This window comes from Watersipora subatra, chromosome 11 (assembly GCF_963576615.1).
Source record: "Watersipora subatra chromosome 11, tzWatSuba1.1, whole genome shotgun sequence".
Taxonomy (NCBI): domain Eukaryota; kingdom Metazoa; phylum Bryozoa; class Gymnolaemata; order Cheilostomatida; family Watersiporidae; genus Watersipora; species Watersipora subatra.
The window spans coordinates 39,313,448-39,333,093 of record NC_088718.1 but is presented as its reverse complement, the minus strand read 5'-3'; the positions used below and the strand labels follow the sequence as shown (position 1 = coordinate 39,333,093).

At 37.0% G+C, this 19,646-nt stretch overlaps 1 protein-coding gene across 1 annotated transcript in view; it reads right to left on the bottom strand.

Annotated features, from left to right (window-relative positions):
- Nucleotides 1-467: 467 nt before the first annotated feature.
- Nucleotides 468-19,646, bottom strand: part of LOC137408385 (mediator of RNA polymerase II transcription subunit 14-like) — a 57,479-nt gene continuing 38,300 nt past the window's right edge. Inside the window, exons 21-32 of the mRNA XM_068094897.1 lie at nt 17,192-17,275; nt 16,152-16,346; nt 15,912-16,011; nt 14,546-14,678; nt 13,604-13,734; nt 11,622-11,786; nt 10,415-10,635; nt 8,692-8,818; nt 6,392-6,561; nt 5,258-5,392; nt 4,110-4,205; nt 468-820 (exon numbers count right to left, since the gene is read on the bottom strand). Coding sequence (XP_067950998.1) covers nt 659-820; nt 4,110-4,205; nt 5,258-5,392; nt 6,392-6,561; nt 8,692-8,818; nt 10,415-10,635; nt 11,622-11,786; nt 13,604-13,734; nt 14,546-14,678; nt 15,912-16,011; nt 16,152-16,346; nt 17,192-17,275 — 1,719 coding nt within the window. The 3' untranslated portion in view covers nt 468-658. The remainder of the gene's footprint in view (nt 821-4,109; nt 4,206-5,257; nt 5,393-6,391; nt 6,562-8,691; nt 8,819-10,414; nt 10,636-11,621; nt 11,787-13,603; nt 13,735-14,545; nt 14,679-15,911; nt 16,012-16,151; nt 16,347-17,191; nt 17,276-19,646) is intronic.

Genomic DNA, 19,646 nt, shown 5'->3' with positions numbered 1-19,646 from the left:
ATGAACTAACAGGAAAGAAAGATCTATGCGCATACATACGTGCGGCGCTGTTGATTGCAAAAGCAGTTTCCATGGCACAAAAATGGTGCATGGCACTGGTGTTTCGCTTCCAAACAGCGACACTATATCCCGCCAGAATGAGAGCTGTTTCCTTGATGGCATTGCAATGCCACACGACGGTGCGTCACTACACTATCACCGTACAGAAACTCAGACTATCATTCCAACAATCAGAGATTTTACTGTTCTTTAACTAACATCTGAGTATGAAACTAACTTCATAAAAACATCCTGTATAGCATCGGTGATTGCTTTCAGCATTAGCAGGAAAGAGGCATAACAGTGGTTGTTTGTAGAAATTTCTAGATCGTACAAAAAACATACACTCATATAATATTTCAGCAGAGAGAATATTGCCTTAGACAGGAAGAGTGGTTTCCACGGAGAAGCTTGTGCAAAGCTTTCACTATACTCCTCGCGCATAATCTTAAAAAGTAAGAATAAGAATACATTGCTGCAAAATTTGTTTTAATCATTTCCAAGACAAGACGATTATTTTAATGTGTAAACAGTTACGTTTATTTACAAAATTTATTTCTATACAACGACTGCATTTTGTATTGAAGCGCTAAAGTGTTCTGTACATGACAGTATGATGTCACGGATTCATTCTATTCATAATATCCTGGCAGCTTGCAAATATTGCAGTATGTTGCTGCAGCTGATAGTTTGCCTGCTGCAGCCTGGTGGATTGAACTATGTTAATAACAGCCTGAGTAATGGCGGAGTCTGGCCTGTTGCTTGATGCCTTTTCAGCCACCTACAAATAAATATAATATAATAAATAAATATCGGTTTCCTTCTTTTCACAGGTTCAGCTTATTTTCACACTCATCAACTCTTTTGCAATGAAATTCATCTTTTGACTTGAAAATAATTAAATATTTGGTAAAACCCAATATTTGACAATGGTGCATATACCATAAGTTGTCATAACTTTTGAACCACAAGGTATATGAAAAAGATTTTAATACCAAATTAATTAAAATAAACTTTTACATCAGCTAATGCCATGAATAAAAAGGCTACAAATGTGGTGCAGAATGAGTTTAAACACTTTTTGGTACCTCACGCACCGTGAGAATCTTCAGATTAGGACACGTTATCACTATTACTATAGCTTACGGCATTATTATTACTGTTAAACTTAGAATAATCATCGTCACTAATACTATCGCTAAACGGGTAATCAGCAAGTCAATTGATTTACAGTTTGTGAAACCTCCGCAGCTGTAATGGGTCTGACACAGCTGGTTATAAGGATGAGATAGCAATAAAAAATTGAGTTTTTGCGAAGCGAAACTGAGCTCATCGTGAATTCTAAACATGTTTTCTAAACATATTTTCTAAACACGTTTTCTATTGGCTCAATGCAGACTTACGATTGTTTCCTTCCACCTTCGTACAAACACGATGATAGACTAATTAATTACTCACTAATCAGAAATGCCTTGTTGTACCACGTTGCTCTAGGTGGTATACAAACGCTGCACTGAGCCACACTACGCAGCTCATGATATGCAATGAGTTAAGCTTACAAGATACATTAGTTAGATTTTACTCATATCAAAACAAAATCTACTGTCATTCGCTTAAAATTCTGAAGATAGGAACCCAAATTTCCTACTCCAATCACGTAACCTCAGCATGTAGAAAATCTGAGGGCATTCTTTCATTAGTATAAACAAAAATCTCTATTAACAATACCACTTTGTACCATGTACACTGTATTTGTATGCTTATTACAGCATGAAATGCGACTAAATATGGTGTAGACAACTCCCACTATATCTTTGACAGAATACAAAATGGAGAGTAGAGTCTTTTAAATCGCCCTTTAAATAACAGTTTAATGGAGAAATACTAATTATTTTAGTACACTAACTTAATACATTTTACTAATTATTTTAAAATTATCCATTTAATTTTATTTATTTAATCACTTTTTGTCAAGGCTTTCTCCTGAGACCGAAAACCATTTACACACCTACTGCCTGTAGTCCCTCATGTTCACCTAAAACTACTCTATGTGTAGTTGTCATCACTTGCTATCTATAAGTGAGTCTCTGCCCAATGAATCTGCTACACAAGACTTGCTTTTTTGCTAAAGCTAAGCAGGCCTGCGGCTAATTTCATCAAACTAAATATAATCACTATTAATAAATCTAACTTTGTCAGTGTGTCTGTCTGTTAGTCCGCGTAAATGTGACGCGTTTCAACATTTTTCAGTCAATCTACATGTAGATACATACATCTCAACGTTTGTCCTCAGTTTTTTGTTGGTCTCTTATTTCCCTGTCATCGATGTGTCCAGCTGCAGTGATTAAAATCTTGCAAGGAAAAATCTCCACCGTACTGGACTTGAACTCGTGACAAATTCAATTGCAAGTATGCAAACACGCGCACCCAGCCACAAGGCTAAGCCGTTCTGATCTGATTTAGCTTATCTACGATATCCTTATCATGATTGAAGCTAAATACGTATGTTTTAATATGAAATACTATCAATTTGTGCAATTGTTCTTCTTTTGAAATTTTTTTAAAAGCCATTATTCATTTTTCTTTAATTGTAATTTTCAATGGTGATGTTTCAATTTCAAATGTTCCGTCACTGTGCAACTAGCGCCACAATTTCAATATTCAATAGCCGGTTATTGCAAAGGGCATTCGCTAGAAATTGTAAAACTAAAAAATGCTCCCATGAACGTTTTTGAGTAGGAATTGCCTCAACATTCTCTCTCAGTTTGGTCAGACAAAGTACCCTCGTGCGCGTCACTGATGTATTTAATTTCGATACCTCATTTTTAGATTTGTGTCAGCATTGACTATCAAAGAGAACCAGTATAGTTGTATTCAAAATTTTGATGAATAGCTTCTGCGGCAACGGTAACCTTTTTATACACACACTTCTATGTACTCTTTGATATTATTAATTCAAAATATTAATTCAACATATTCGTAATTTATATTTTATATTTTGAATTCGTTTTAAAATGTATCAGTATCAATTCGCTTTTCATAGTTATCATTGTAACAAAACATACTTTATCTAGCCATTGCTAATTATTTCACATTTGAACACCTTTCAGTTGTTTTATTTTTTCTCCTAATTTATTTAAACTGCACAAAACACTTTTCTTATGATATGAAGCTTAGAAGTTATGATGGTAAATGCTGTATATGTTACATAAAAATAAATTTTCTGTAAAAAGGCTTTTTATTACCTGGGCAATGCTGCGAATTCATCTCGTGTTTAATCCAGACTTCATACGCGTATGGTCCATGCCTTCTGCCAGGTGGCCAAAATATTTTATTTAAAAACTTCATGTGGTTCGTGAGAACCAGTCTCTTAAACACTGATTTGATTAGAAACTCAAGATTTGCCTTCACATGCATTTAAGTACAAGTGCCCTTGATCAACGCATTTATGGTTGTTGTCATATTGTTAAGGTATTGTTGTCATGTTGTTAAGGTATTGTTGTCATGTTGTTAAGGTATTGTTGTCATGTTGTTAAGGTATTGTTGTCATGTTGTTAAGGTATTGTTGTCATGTTGTTAAGGTATTGTTGTCATGTTGTTAAGGTATTGTTGTCATGTTGTTAAGGTATTGTTGTCATGTTGTTAAGGTATTGTTGTCATGTTGTTAAGGTATTGTTGTCATGTTGTTAAGGTATTGTTGTCATGTTGTTAAGGTATTGTTGTCATGTTGTCAGGGTATTGTTGTCATGAAAGCGGTGTAGCAATTTACGTCGAAAATCTAAATGCGTACTGCAGGCTATCTGATTAAACATGAGAGAAATCTTGGGCAACACCAGACTTACCGCTAGGACATAATAAGTACTGACATGGGTATGTCAATTGAACACCAGAATTAAATTGAAAACAATCGAAAATTTCCACATGCTTTTATCTAGCAATGCATGACTAACAATAATAAGCAGGGTTTACACTGTCCCACATTATTGTCCTCAACTAGTGTGACCACTAACAACTCAACAACTGTTCAACTTTGGACAAATGGGGTTATACAAAAGCGTACAGAATCTTACCTCAAGCTGGTCGACAGCCATCTCATATACAAAAGGAACTGTGAACTGTGTGAAAGGTTCACCAGTGGTGTCGGCTGTATTTCTGGTAAACTTTAACTACAAGAGAGGACAACTTCTTAAACAGATAAAAACCACATTTAAAGCCAATGAAACTTAAACCTGCTAAAGTCTGTCATCTATCATTGCTTGGAGATTAAAACATATGTAATATGTAATGTAACGGTTAATCAATGCTTTACATTAAATAAAGTTTAGCTGAAGCGAAAATGTAAATAGCTTAATTCCATACATACTAAATAAAAGTGCGATAATAAAATAATTGTGCCAACCAGAGAGTAAAGAATGCTAGGAGAAAAAAGTGAACTGACGGATGAAGGGACAGACGGATGGACAAAGGCCAATAATAATATATGGTGTTTCAATGTTATACGCAGTTTCAGCGCAAAAGAGCGTATTATGGATAAAATAAAAATCATTTCCGAAACTACTAAAGATAACAGAAGCGCAGCAAGTTGAGAACAAGTTGATGTTTGACAATCACCATTTGTCGAACATTTTCCTAAAATGTGAAATATGGTTATTAAATGACTTTGCTAGTTGTCTCAATGATAACAAGATTAGTTTAAAATGTAAACCGATGCCAGGTTGAACTGCTAATTAAATATTTCTGTTTAAGATATATAACGAAAACATAACAACTTTTCTTGAGCCCAATAAAATATAGCGAACAGGCGACAAACATTGAACACTTTCTGAGTAAAGATAACCCCAGCTAACACAAGATGGAGCAATCGCCAGCAAGGTGTTCTTACCCCCAAGATGTAATGAAGCTAAAGATCCATGTAACACCAAACTATTATTCTCATAATTATGCATTCTGATTGGTCAAACCAGCCTCATCACTCGTCTTCACCAACTCCATGAAAATCTTGTACAACAAATTCATTTACTCATGTTCAGAACCTCTGAGAATTAGAACGAGAACAGACATTCTCATCTCTGATCTTCCCAAACATAAACTGCCATGTCAAAAAAAGTGCAGCAATGATGGTATGGATACGCATCACTATGTTTTATACGTCCGATCAAAAAATGACAGAACTGGAGAGCCAATCAAAAAAGTCAGCAAAGGACAGTAATCAACTCACGACATAAAATATCTTATCAGCTTGAACTATCATTGCTCCAACGCCTGTTTCCAGCTTGTCTAGTCTGCGTCTGTTTACATCATGAGGGATTGTGAGGCACCACTCTACATTCCAGCGACTAACTGGGTCAGGATACTACAAAAATTGTTCTGCATCATCCTTATGTAACAAAACGTCACCACTATAATATTTCCATAGTATCGCTACCCTTTCAATAAACTAGCTACCCAAGTAAAAAGTGAAGCAGGTGTCTATGACAGAACTGTTCGGATGAGTGGTGAAGCAAGCCCCTATGAAAAAGCTACCCAGGTGATCAGTGAAGCAAGTGTCTGTGATGAGCTATCTAGATGACAAGTGAAGCAAGTGTCCATGATAAAGCTACCTAAGTGACAAGTGAAGCAAGTGTCTATGATAGACACAGGCAGGTGTCTATGATAGACACAGACAGGTGTCTATAACAAAGCTGCTCAGGGGACTAGTGAAGCAAATGCCTATGATAAAGTTTCCCAAGGGACCAGTGAAGAAGATGGTCATGATAAAGCTAAACATGTGACCAGTGAAGCAAGTGTCTAGAAGAAAGCTAAAAAGGTGACCAGTAAAGCCAGTGTCTACAATGAAGCTATTCTAGGTGACCAGTGAAGCAAGTGCCCATGGTAATGCTACCCAAGTGACAAGTGAAAGAGGTGTCTATAAATTAACTACCTAGCTGACTCGTCAAGCAAATGCCTATAATAAAGCTACCCAGGTGACACATGAAGCAAGTGTCTATTATAAAGCTACGTGAGTGACTCGTCAAGCAAAAGTGTATAATAAAGCTACAGAGGTGACACGTTAAACAAGTGTCTATGATAAAACTACCCTGGTGATGAGCCAAGCAGGTGTCTATGACAAAGTTAGCTAGGTGACACACGAAGCACGTGTCTGTAACAAAGCCACCCAGGTGGTGAGTGAAAGAGTCTGATAATGTTGCTAAGTGATAATGTTGCTTATACGGTTGTAGACATAACTCAAGCCTAGATAATGAAAGAAGATAACAAAAGCAAGAAGGCTTTTTGGTTCCCTTTGGCTATCCAGGTAAAAACTCATCCTTCAAGTCAAGAAGTATGATAGAAATGAATGGCCATGTGCGCTCACGAATTGCTTGTTGATGATGCGAATAAAATCTTTGACAATCTTTGCGGGTGCTGATGTCATTCTACAGAATGAAAGAACATTGTTCTGCTTGAATGGCGGAGATACAACTCGGTGAGAGAAGAACTTTTCAAAAGTCAATGTCTCTTCCGTAGTCCAAATCACCACTTGTTCTGCAGAGAAGAAAGTAAGCATTCTCAATCGTTTAGAGCAGGTCATACAAATACATGTGAGTGCAACTTAGGTGAAATCAACACCATATGAGAGGCCACACAAAGACTGAACTAAAGTTCTTGGCAGAAACCTTTAGTTCAACCCGCCACAACTGTGCACGCAATTTATTGGCCAGTTTCAAAATTGGAAAATTCAGAACGGGCATCCAAATTTAAAAAGTTAACACTTACTAGTACAATCAAAAATAGCTTTAATATTATATAATAGCCATATACATGTTCAGTGTATATGACGTGAAACAAGCAAATAAAGATGTACGTGATGTCATCATATCTGTACAGATTGTTATTTCCAAACAATAAAAAATGAAACATTAGAATCTAGCCTTCATAATCATTCAAAAGCATAATTTTAGAGCGGTTTAGTTTACATATTTATAATCAGGACAAATTGAGGATTAATTTAATATATAAACTATGGCTATTGACTAAATTCACGATGAGTAACAATGTTGTAAATGATAATTTCCATTTTTCAACGAAGGGGTCCAGTTTGTTTCGCACATTAATGTACAGACATGATCTAAAAGTGCTTTCACAAGCTGCCTAAAGCCTGGTTCACACTATGTCGCCGTATCTCGGCGTTGATGCAACAATACTTCGTTGATTGTCGATGATGACAATGTTCACACTAGCACAAAGCCATCCGCGTTTGTATCGGGAAACAGTCATCGACATTACGTTCTCATATGTAACGTGGTCACTGGAGCGTCAGCGATGGGCGTGGCCTAATTAATAACAGACCATTGAGACGCGCGTAAACATTCGCGTTTCGGTTTAGTAGCAAAAGCTAGTACCACGCGCATCGAGTGATCGCTTTGTTGAAGATGGATAGAAAATTAAAACTAAGAAAAGTACTTGTCTTAGCATTGCTCAGACGAAGCAACTGACTTAGACAACAGCAGCAGCAGAGCTTTACACCTGAAAGAGGCATAATAGAAGATTGTGGGTGCGTCCAGCTTAGAAGAGAAGAAATCAAGAAGGACAATTTAACGCACTCTATTATACATTGCGCAATGAGAACTGTGAAATGTTTTTTTCGGTGAGTAAATATACATAGGCCTTACAAGAATATTTTCATAAATTTATCATAAACAAAACGAGTCAGTATAAAAATGTTGTCGTGTGTCTCTGGTCCCTGCTCAGACCTGCCAACCCAAGAGTGGGGCAATGCGTGAAATTTGGTTTGGGGGCAATTGATGTATCAATGATGGTGTATATAAAATTGTGGAAATTGGGGCAAAAATCTCACGCATTTCTCACGCTTTTTCATTTTTTCTTTGGGGTGATTGCGTGAGTCTCACGCCCAATGCGTGAGAGTTGGCAGGTATGTCCCTGCTAATCCAACGAGTGTAATATAGTCCTGCAGCAACGATCATAAACAGAAACCACGCTATTCGCGATCGCGAATTGTCTTCGCCGAAATGGTTCACATTACACGTGCTGTCGTCGATGCTCCCCGAACTATCGGGAAAGTTTGACAGCTGCAAACTTTCCCGACGTGTCCGCGATGCTTCGTCGATGCCATCAATTCACGGTTCACATAATCGACGATGAACGCCGAAAGGGAAACGCCGAGATACGGCGATATAGTGTGAACCGGCCTTAAATGATATATAGCCTAGTTATAGAAGGAATATTCAGGAGGAGACAAGTTTAATAATTCAAGTTAACACTCAATATCAAAATAAGGATTAATTTAACATATAATTTATGGCTATTGAAGAAATTCACAATGAGTAACAATGTTGTTAATGAGAATTTTAGTTTTCCAACATGTTGGTCCAATTTGATAAGATACACCACTGTAGATAAGATACTCCTGAGAATATGAGTAAAGAATTTTCTGGAATGTAAAGGTAGTATCTCTAAAGGAGTATTTCTTTTACATCACCCTATGCTACTTAGTCACAGATCAAATGCAAAAGCTGAAGGAAAGAAGTAACTCCCCGGCAATTACTCATTTAGACCGGCTCATTCAGGTGACACACAAATGGCAGCATAAATACTATTTGTGACAGCGTAGAACTCTAAGATGGCTCACAGGCTCAGCCCTTGTGTTACACTCACCCTGTTGTACAGGTGTGACAGAGAGCTGGAGAAATTGACAGGAAGTGTCCATCGATACTTTATACTGCAAGGAATCTGATGTCCAGCAGACGGTTCCAGGTTCCAACCCAGCCTGAACCATTGTTACCTGACAAAAGAAATGTAATTAACAGAGAGTTTGCAATTTCATTATAAAATTCAATTGGTTTTTTAAATTGTTTACCATTTTTTAATACTATACTTCAACATAGCCAATATTATAAATAAAAAAGCTATAGCAAAAGAATATAAACAAAATTATTCAAGAGCAATATTCATGTTGTCCAAATATCTATTTGTTGTATAGTAGCAAATTTATTCAGTCAAGTTCACCGTTTCAGTTAAAAGGAGTCCATTTTATGTAACCCACAGAAATTAATGGCATCTGGTTTAGTCAGCACCATTCTGGTTTAGTCAGCGATGTAGCACTGCTTCTCAATTTAATAGTAAACCTATATTATGTTCTATTTTAACCAGAATATGCAATCCCTTGAAGACAGAGTATGTCTGCTTATCTTACTGTAAGAAGAGGCTGCGTGTGTTTGAAAGATCATTGTTGTACAAACATTGGTTCTGCGATTTTGATTGGACATGTTGGAGTCCAGCAGCAAAGGAACCTCAACGACTGGAGACATACCCAGTTGCAGAGAGCGATTTAAGGTTGAATGTCATTCCGGTTACCACCAGTAGCTTTTGTTGGGAATCAAACCTCAACCTGTGGTTGGCAGGTCAGAAGTTCTAGACCTCTAGGCCACAGCTCTCTTATTGTAAGACTGCTTACAGTGCGTTACTCTACCATTTTAGAGGATAATGCTCAGGTTATTGTACAATGCTATGCTTAGAATCGTCTTGTCAATGATTATGGGGTATTTGATCTAATGACCTTGTGTTTTTAACGCAACATTGTTGTTATACCAGTCAGTTGATTCACAGGCTTCAAAAAATACAGATGATATCTGCTAGCGTTATATCACACATCCTTCACTTCTACTAAACTCTTAGGCATGACTCTGTGGGCCAATATCGATAGAAAGCTCATTCGACCGATGCAAAATCTCAAACAGGATTGGTGATTTTAGACAGGATCTATGATAGGGATCTCTTCTCAGACGAAGAGACGGAATGTTTCATGTTTACGTGTAAATATGATATCAAATAAGAATGTAAGATGATGTCCCCCGCTGCCCATAAGCTAGATATGATCAGTAATTTGTGACTAACTCAATGATATTTTCATCTATCCGTAAAGAAGAGGTAATTATTAGTAATTGTGACTGTAAGCTGAGTTTAACTGAAGTAACTCAAAAATCTTCGGCGCATAGAAAGTCATAGAAATCATCCTTAAACAGGAAATCAAAACTAATAAGTTCAAAGGTTAATCTAAATAAAGCTCATTCAAAATATGTTCTAACCAAACCATGCTAACATAAACTAGATAATAGTGACACTGTTATCACCAGACTACCAGGGTACTAACAATAAATTGTTTTGGATAGTTTTTATGGGTACCTTTGGGGGTTGCATAACAAAAAATTGAAAAAAAAATTGAAGTAGCGAATAAACAAAGGAAAGCGCCTGGTTACGGGGAGGTAAACCTGAGAAGCAAATGAACTTGAAGGTGTGAGACAATCACATACAGCCCTCGGCGTACTCACCCTTTCCTTGACAACTGACGTGAGACAATCACATACAGCCTTGTACTCACCCTTTCCTTCACATCTGACGTAAGTACTTTGAGCAAGTGTCTTTTGAGATGCGCTGCCCCTAAAAACCTCTCCAGAGGACAGCATACAGCTTTGAAAGGAATGTCACTTCCATCGGGTGGAATACTGGTGGGTGTCATGATTTTGGTAAGAGAGTTATGAGATAGTACTGTGGGGAGCGCGACATAACCCGACCTCAGGGGAGCTCGTTGACCCTGAGCCCCTGTTGGGAAAAGAAGACAAAAAATGGTCTAATGCAAAAACCAGATCATCATCAGCACCAACCCTATACCCAGGGCAATCATGGATATATTCATGCATGAAAATGGGGTGATGATGGCTTTAAACCTTGCGATAATGTCTTACCACAATACCTCAACAGAATGTTAATAAAAGAAATAAGCACAAGGGAGTATTCAGATTCCCGACACACTGTGATAAGCAAAAGAGTACACTTGTTCAAATTCTAACAGTGAACCCTCACGATCATAGGAGTATTATAACTTCTGCAATGAGTGGAATACCCTGGTATGTTAATAACTGCGCCAGTTAGGCCTTTTGCAGTGGGAATGACTGTACCTCTTCATGCATCACTAATAGTGGTGGCCTGAGATCCATATACTGCGGAAAACTATCTCTGTAGTATATATATTTGTAGACTATGGCAACCAAATGCTTGCTGATTAACAAGAGCATCGGCTAAATACTAAAAACGATTTTCATCGGATTCACTCCTAACTATAACTTTCACAGTTATGCAATGATATAGTTGTCAGTACTAGTAGTTATCAGTACTAGTAGTTGTCAGTACTTTCTATCTACCTTTACAATGTGGTAGTTAGAGTGTTAGTAGTTGTGAGTATGTATGCACTTTTATTAATTAAACACTGACTAGTAGCTACCCTTATACTGAACAGTAATTAAATTTACATTTTCCTACAGGTATTAGAATAAGTTGACTATGCTATAGTTAGCCTTCTCACCTGTCTGGATCGTGAGAATAATTAATAGAATATTTATTGTCTAATTGATAAGGTAAAAATCGGCAGGTAGAGGATAAGTCCAAATTTCTGCGCAAGCACTGAGATCATTTCTTATCGTGTATCCACCTTCAATCTTTACTATAAGTCCATAATCCGTCTATCTGTCCAAAGAACTTAAAGACGTGAGACAAGCGGAGAAACAGAGAAATACAGAAATGGGTCATACCTGCCATGGTGTCATGAGGTGACCTTGATATTGTAGCCTGGGAGAGATTACCGGCTCTAGGAGACAAAGTGTAGCTGCCCGAAACTGGCGCTGGTGAATTAAGCCAGCTACCTTTAGGTGATGGATTAGGAAATGTTTGTGACGAGTCCAAATTCTGAGATAAACCTGTTGAAAGAGGAAACCATTGAATGATCTTTCCAAAGCTTTGTATCTGCTTACTTTACTTATGCTGAATGTTTATTTTACTTCAATTCAAGGTTTCAAGATCTTTTATGATTTGTGGCCTCATTTTTTACAGGAAAGTTACAAGTTTTCAAATCATTTCAACTTACATGATATGAACAAACTGCATGCAACTACTACCAATTACTTTGAAAACATCATTGCCAGCTGCTCAAACAATCTTCCACCTAATATCCGTTCCCTTAGCAGATAAAGGTATTTTAAAACCTATTCGTTTATTTATTCGATTTTATATATTATACATGTATATATTAATTTATATACATCTTTTTCAAAGTTTGTGTGTATATGTGTCTGTCCTTCGGTATGTCCGGCTATAGCTATTAAAATCTTGGAATTGAAATTTACATTCTGCTGGACTTGAACTCACGAAGATTTCAACCACAGATATGCAATCAGATTCTCTAACCATGAGAGTAATTCATAGCTCTTACTATATAGTATATACTCCCCTTTTCTTGATTGCACACACTAAATGGCGTACTAATTGAAACTCTATGAGCTTTATTATGTAACTCTATTAAACTCGATACTTCTTCGTGTTTTCGTGAACTTCTATTTCTGGTTTTTAGAAAAGTTTAATTGCTAAAACGCGGTCAAGGCCTTTCACACGGACAATTGTATGATCGAGTAGGAATAGCCTCTACATTCCGCCTCCGTTCAGTCAGACAGAGACCGCCCGATATCTCATTCTTACACTTGTAACAGTATCGAGAGGTACCGGTATTGTCGCATTCAAAGTTTTAATGGATAGCTTCTGCTGAAACAGTAACCTTTTTTACACACACACGCGCACACACTTCTATGCACGAATTGTTATTATTAATTCAACATATTCGGGATATTTATTTTTTTTCTCAGTTCGTATTAATTGTATCATTACTGAACCATTTTATATTGTAATTGTAGCAAAACAGACTTAATTTAGCTATTACTTGCTAATTATTTCACAGTTGACCACTTTTATAGTTAATTTATTTTGTTTCTTATTTTATTTGACGTGCACAAACCACTTTTCTCATGATATGAAGTTTAAAAATTAGAATGGTAGCTGTTGTTATATATTAAATAAAATAAGTGTTCTGTGCAAAGACCTTTATTACCCAGGCATTGAACTAGTATACATACATGTAAATATTTCTCAAAGTTTTTCTGTGTATCTGTGTCTGTGTATGTCCAGCTATAGCTATTCTTGGAACTAAAATTTTGCATACCACTTGATTTGAACTCATGGAGATTACAACCACAAATTTTAAAACCACGCCCTATACCACTGAGCTATCCAAGGCGTATTGATTCAAGATGTTGTCGAGAAAAATATTTGTCTTAATGAAAAAATAATGAAAAGACTTCTTGTTTCAGGGGCATTGTAACGCGCGTACGCAATGCTCAAATAATACTTCATTTAGCGTGTGCATACACTAGACGGTATATGATACCGACTTGAATCAATACGCCTTGTATAGCTCAGTGGCAGAGTGCGTGGTTTAAAACTTGTGGCTGCAATCTCTGTGAGTTCAAATCAATCAGAATGTGAAATTTTAATTCAAAGAGTAACTATAGCTGAACATACAACAGACACAGATACACAAACTTTGAGAAATATATATATAAATTTGATGACTTCTTTGAAATAGAATGTTTTGAACATAAACTCAACTTTGGATAAATATTTTGATCAAAGCTAGCAAATTTCTATGCATATTATAAGCCAGGCTTGTAGAATGTAAAGTACAAACCATGTGGGTGGAAATGCAGACCAGGACTAGCTGCTAGGATGTTAGATGAGGGACTAGGACTGGGCATAGTGGCTGGAGAGCTCATTGGGAGGGCAGGGGAGGTCATTTGTATATCCAGAGGAGAGCCAAACCTAAAATATTATAGTTTTTATTGGCTAAACTACCTTAATTGCCAGCAAATTCAATATAAGTGAAAAGGCGGTGAAGTAGTATTAGCAGTAGTAACAGTAAGTAATAGTAGTAGTAATAGTAACAGTAATGATAATAGTAGTAATAGTAATTTTAGCAGTAGTAATAGTAGTAGTAATAGTAGTAGTAATAGTAACAGAAGTAGTGGTAGTAGTAGTAGTAATAGAAGTAGTGATAGTAGCAGTAGTAATAGTAGTAGTAATAGTAGTAGTAATAGTAACAGAAGTAGTGGTAGTAGTAGTAGTAATAGAAGTAGTGGTAGTAGAAGCTGTAGTAATAGTAGTAGTGTTTCAGTTGTGTAATGGTTTCGTTCCACACCTACAAAAGGAATGAAAAAACATGATTTGAAGATGTAGTTTTCTCCAACTTACACTGGCTAATATTTAAATAAAATTAGTTTATAAATAATATATAATTTTTATGCTTTGTTTTTAACTGCTACCAGATTTCCATTTCTACATATAAAGCAGCAATGTACATAAAATTTTTGAATGGCACTTGTAAGAAATTACTTTGTAACCTGAGACAAACTTTACTTAGTAAGTAAAAAAACTCTGAGGTAAAGGGAAGTCAACGGTAAGTCAAGGTTTGACTGTACCAAGTAAAAGAGACCATAAAAAGATGCTAAAAACTTCATCAAACTGCTAAAGTCCAAACTACATTTAGCTCAGAGGCCCAGCAAAGTGATGGATGTCAGCATTCGGTTTCTGACATATACAGACCACAATAATACGACATGACAATGGCACTAACCCTCCTAGTGGGTCGACTGCTGGTGAATTGGCACTAGGAAAGGTGGGCTTGGGAGATGGATCCTGCCTGTTAACAGTTGGTGGAGACGGCTTTGATGGGGCACTGAACAGAGCTTCCAAAGTGTCCATAGCAGCTGCAAAAGATTGACTGCCATTTGCGAATGACACGCTTGTGGGACACATAGCGAAAACAGACAAGATAATTACTATGTTTCCATACAGTTATTGTGTAGCGACACACCTTTATATGGCCCTGCAATGCCATCGTGGAAGCAGCTGTGTCATGCTTATTCCGCTGTGATTCAGTGTCGCGGTTTAGAAGTGAAACAGCCACTTGATGCGCCATCGTTGTGAGATAACGGCCTCAGCGATCAATGGTGTTAAACTTATGCATGCGCATAGGTCTTGCCTGACTTTGACATACGGCGTTACACACTTGTAGCTCTACTACAGCGCCCTATGAGAACATGAGCTGCTTGTCGGTCCAGCGTCGTGCTTTGGCACTGGTGCACCCAGGTGTCACTACACTATCACTGTATGGAAACTTAGCAATAGCTTTAGCCAACGAAGCAAAAATTAAAAAAAGTTGTTAAAAATTTCCATAAAAGTTGCATAAAAGTTTCCTAGCCATAGCAACATGCAACAGGTGTCAAGGGACAAAGTATATCAATTTAAAGAAACAAAAAATATTGCGGCATTTCTCTTTCAGTGTACGACTGAAACAAAGTTTATGGCTTTGATTAGAGAATTGCTCATGACAAGTTGTCTTCAGGAGCAAGATTATAGAAAATTTAGAAAGGAAACTAGCATTGAACTGTAGACGATCAGCTCACTACGACTACGTATTCCGAGATGGCTGAAGCTGAATGAACTAGCTACTCTCAGAGGCATGACCACGACAATGTCTACGGATTTTGTTAAAATTGCTACAGAGCATATAACATTATGATAATCTGGAATAATCCTTTCATTAAGACTATCTCAATAAATAAAACTTTGTCATTGTTTGTGTCTCTGAGTCTGCGCAAAATGTGTTTCCATTTTTTTGGCAGATGTCATCCAAACTTCATACGCATGTGCTCGGTGCTTTTCGTCAGGTCGGCAAAAATATTTTGTTTCAAACCTGCTTCTGGTTCCTAGAAACCACCAAATTGGTTCTTCGTCAACTCAATACAAAGAAATCATAAAAAACTGAAACTTCTGATAAATTTAATAATGTCAGTATGTTTTTATATTTCAACCATTTACTGCGACCCCTTTATTAATGTGGTTATTTCACAAGCCCAGATTCTGATCCACTAAGCAAAATGTTTAAAGCGGAAAATATTCCAAAATTACAGTTTAAGCCAGTATTCCTGATGACTGACCAGGCATATTAGAAGGGGTGGGTGGATGGTCCTCCTCTCTTATCGACTGACTCCTGGCGAACTCAGATTGCTCTGTTTCTTCATAATTTGCCAAAAAAGCCTGTGAACAACACAGTTGTGATACAAGTCAGATGACTAGTCTAGTATCCTTGAAAATGCTGAATTGAGTTGTTGGAAGACAAGCTAAGACAGCCTATTGGTGGATCTACGTGTTAACAACCAATCAGAAGCGAGAATTACCTTGAAGCCTTGCGCTGTAGTGTAGTGGCTGCTGCGATCCCGCTGGTAATCAAATGTACCATAAGCACCGTCCCGCACCAACACCCTTTCTCCATCGCATATGGTTATATCTATGAGGTACATCTGTCGGTAGCTGATCTTAATGAAAGTGGCAGACTGAGCGAGAACAGTGAAAGCTGAATGGGGAATAGATTTCTGCAAGTGTCAAGAAACAAACAATTAACAAATTAAATTTATTTAGGCTATATAAAACCTATATGTAATAAAATTAAAACAATATATAACATAACCGATAGCATATACATGTTTCCCTTATTACATCTATTCAGATACAATACAGATTCTAAAAGAATATTAACTACTAACTAGGTGCCAATACCATCTCTGATGTAGGTTACAACACCAACATTGATGTAGGAAACAACACCACCACTGATGTAGGAAACAACACCACCACTGATGTAGGAAACAACACCACCACTGATGTAGGAAACAACACCAACACATGAAGTTAATATGACCACCACTGATGTAGGTAACAACACCAACACTGATGTAGGTAACAACACCACCGCTGATGTAAGTAACAACACCAGCAATAATGTAGGTAACACCACAACCGCTGATGTAGCTAACAACACCACCACTGATTTTGGTAACAACACCACCCTGATGTAGGTAACACCACCACCACTGATGTAGGAAACAACATCAACACTGATGAAATTAATATGACCACCACTGATGAAGTTAATATGACCACCACTGATGTAGGTAACAACACCAACACTGATGTAGGTAACAACACCACCGCTGATGTAAGTAACAACACCAGCAGTAATGTAGGTAACAACACAACCGCTGATGTAGCTAACAACACCACCACTGATGTAGGTAACAACACCACCACTGATGTAGGTATCAACACCACCACTGATATAAGTAACAATATTACTACTTCAATACTACTATCAGTTTAATACTAGTGCCAGTTCAGTGCTAGTATACTCTGATGTTAACCACGGGATGTACATACTTACAGGTGAGGAATGATGTAGGCCAAATAAAACAAGGTCAGGTAACTTCTGTATAGCTGCTAATGGTCTCACTGTATCACATAACACCTGTCAGCAAATGTTGAAAAAGACATGCATGTTACAGAATGAAACACATGAAGGGTTGTAAAGCAAGATTTATCTTGGAATGAGCCATGCCATGAATGATATGTGAATATGAATATGATCTGATTTCTATTACGACACTCAACAATAAGATGTAAATAGCTTAAAATATTAATAAAAAGTCATTTTGATAGTAGTTCAACATCTCCACATTCTGAAAAATATCCCACACTAGGCGTGCACACTACACATAGTAGCACTGCTGATTAACTAAATGATAGACAAACGACAACCAACTATAACCTTTATAATAGGCAGTTTCATCAGTAATGACAGAGAACTGAGAGGAGAGTGCAGCACCTAAAGAATTTAGTAGCACCTGACCTCCTGCCCTGCACAGAATTAAAGCGCTTTGGTTAAAAAACTCTCAAGATAGCTTGCTAACAAAAAAGCATCCTGGAATTTTTAATCAAAAAAAATATCATGCCGAGGTTCACATGACCTATTGGCACAAAACCATTGATACAAAATATGATACAAAAATCTATGTTATGATGTTCTATAAATACGAAATGATTCTGTAAAAATTATAATCATACCTAAATGTTTACTATACAACAACAAAAGTTTTTATAATGGTGCTATACCAAAATCTTGCAATATAATGCAAATTTTCAGAAAGGTTAACATAGTTCCTGGGTCCAACAATGTCTAAACACGAAGGAAACTGCTTGACTTCTGCCTGTCCTAAACTAGGAGTTAGCCTCTTTAGGTCATTTTAACCAAAACCGGTTGCCATGACAACTACGCAGTCGATTAAGAGATGACATTTTAACATTCACCGAACACGTTCGCTATTTGGAAAGTGATTAGAAACATTAAATATTGATAAAGACCTCAGTCTATGTTCATAATAATAATATTGATAAATACCTCAGTCTACGGTCATAATAATAATATTGATAAAGACCTCAGTCTATGTTTGATAAAGACCTCACTCTATGTTCATAATAATGGTTACTGAAGTGTCAGTGAAGTCTCTGAAATCAGCTTCTCATCATTGTGTACCTGACTCACATAAGCTACAGCAATTCTGCTGTAATTATGAGCATCCAATCAGGAACTGAACATCGTGAGCGTGAACCAATCGTGAGCGAACACCCTATGAGTGTACCTCTAGGAGTAGCAAGAACCACTAAAGCTTTTGCATCATATTGTGTAAGAAAATCCATATAGCATAACGAGTCAAGCCGATGCGAGTTCTCAAATTTGAGAACTTAGATAACGAGTGTCCTATAGTTAACCAGAAAAATTTCTTTTTTTTTCTTTTATCGTAATCGAGAGAAAAGACAACATATGGGTGTATCTCTTTTATATACAGTTGTACAAACAAATGAGTAAATGCAAGCATGCCATGTCGTTAGAAATAAAAGTGTGTCGACCGCAGCAAGGAACTATCAAATCAAAAGGTGCGTGTAAATAAATGCGCGTAAATAGCTTATATGTAGATATAAAGGTACGTACATAACTTATATGTAAATATAAAAGTACATATATAGCCTATATGTAGATAAAAAAGTAAGTACATAGCCTATATATAGATATAAAGGTACATACCTAGCCTATATGTAGATATAAAGGTACGTTCATAGCCTATATACGAGGTCTGATCCACATGTTCCCGGAATGGAGTTGTATACACTTGCATATTCGCAAGATGGACAAATCCATTGCAGCGTTTGCTGGGAAACACCTCCGGAGTGATGTGACAGAATTTCAGGTTGCTATGACAACGTGTTCTCATGTGAACTGACGATATGTCAAGGTCTGTCAGATGCTTCCGTCGATTTTTTAACAAATTTATCGTCATGTCTAATCAATCGGAACAGCGTATTTGCATTAAATTTTGTGCGAAATTAGGGAGAACAAGTACTCAGACAGTTGATATGTTAACTATTGCTATTGGAGATGCTGCTCTAAAAAAAACACAAATTTTTGAGGGGTACAAACGTTTTTGTGAAGGTAGAGACAGCCCTGAAGATGACGCGAGGTCTGGCAGACCAGCGTCAGCAAGAACCTGCTTGTTGATCAACAGTGTGAGGTCACTAGTCATGGCAGATCGATGTTTAACCATTAGAGAGATATCTGGAGAGACTGGACTTGGTTTTGGAACTGTTCAAAAAGTTTTAACAGAGAGTTTAAACATGAGACAAGTCGCAGCAAACGTACCACGCTTGCTAACTGATGACCAAAAAGTTTAAGCTTCCTTAAAATCGTTGCAAGCGCGCATTGCAACGATTTTAAGGAAACTTTCAGGAATGATCAAAACTTTATTTCGAAGGTCATAATATAATATCCTTGTTTTCCCTAATTT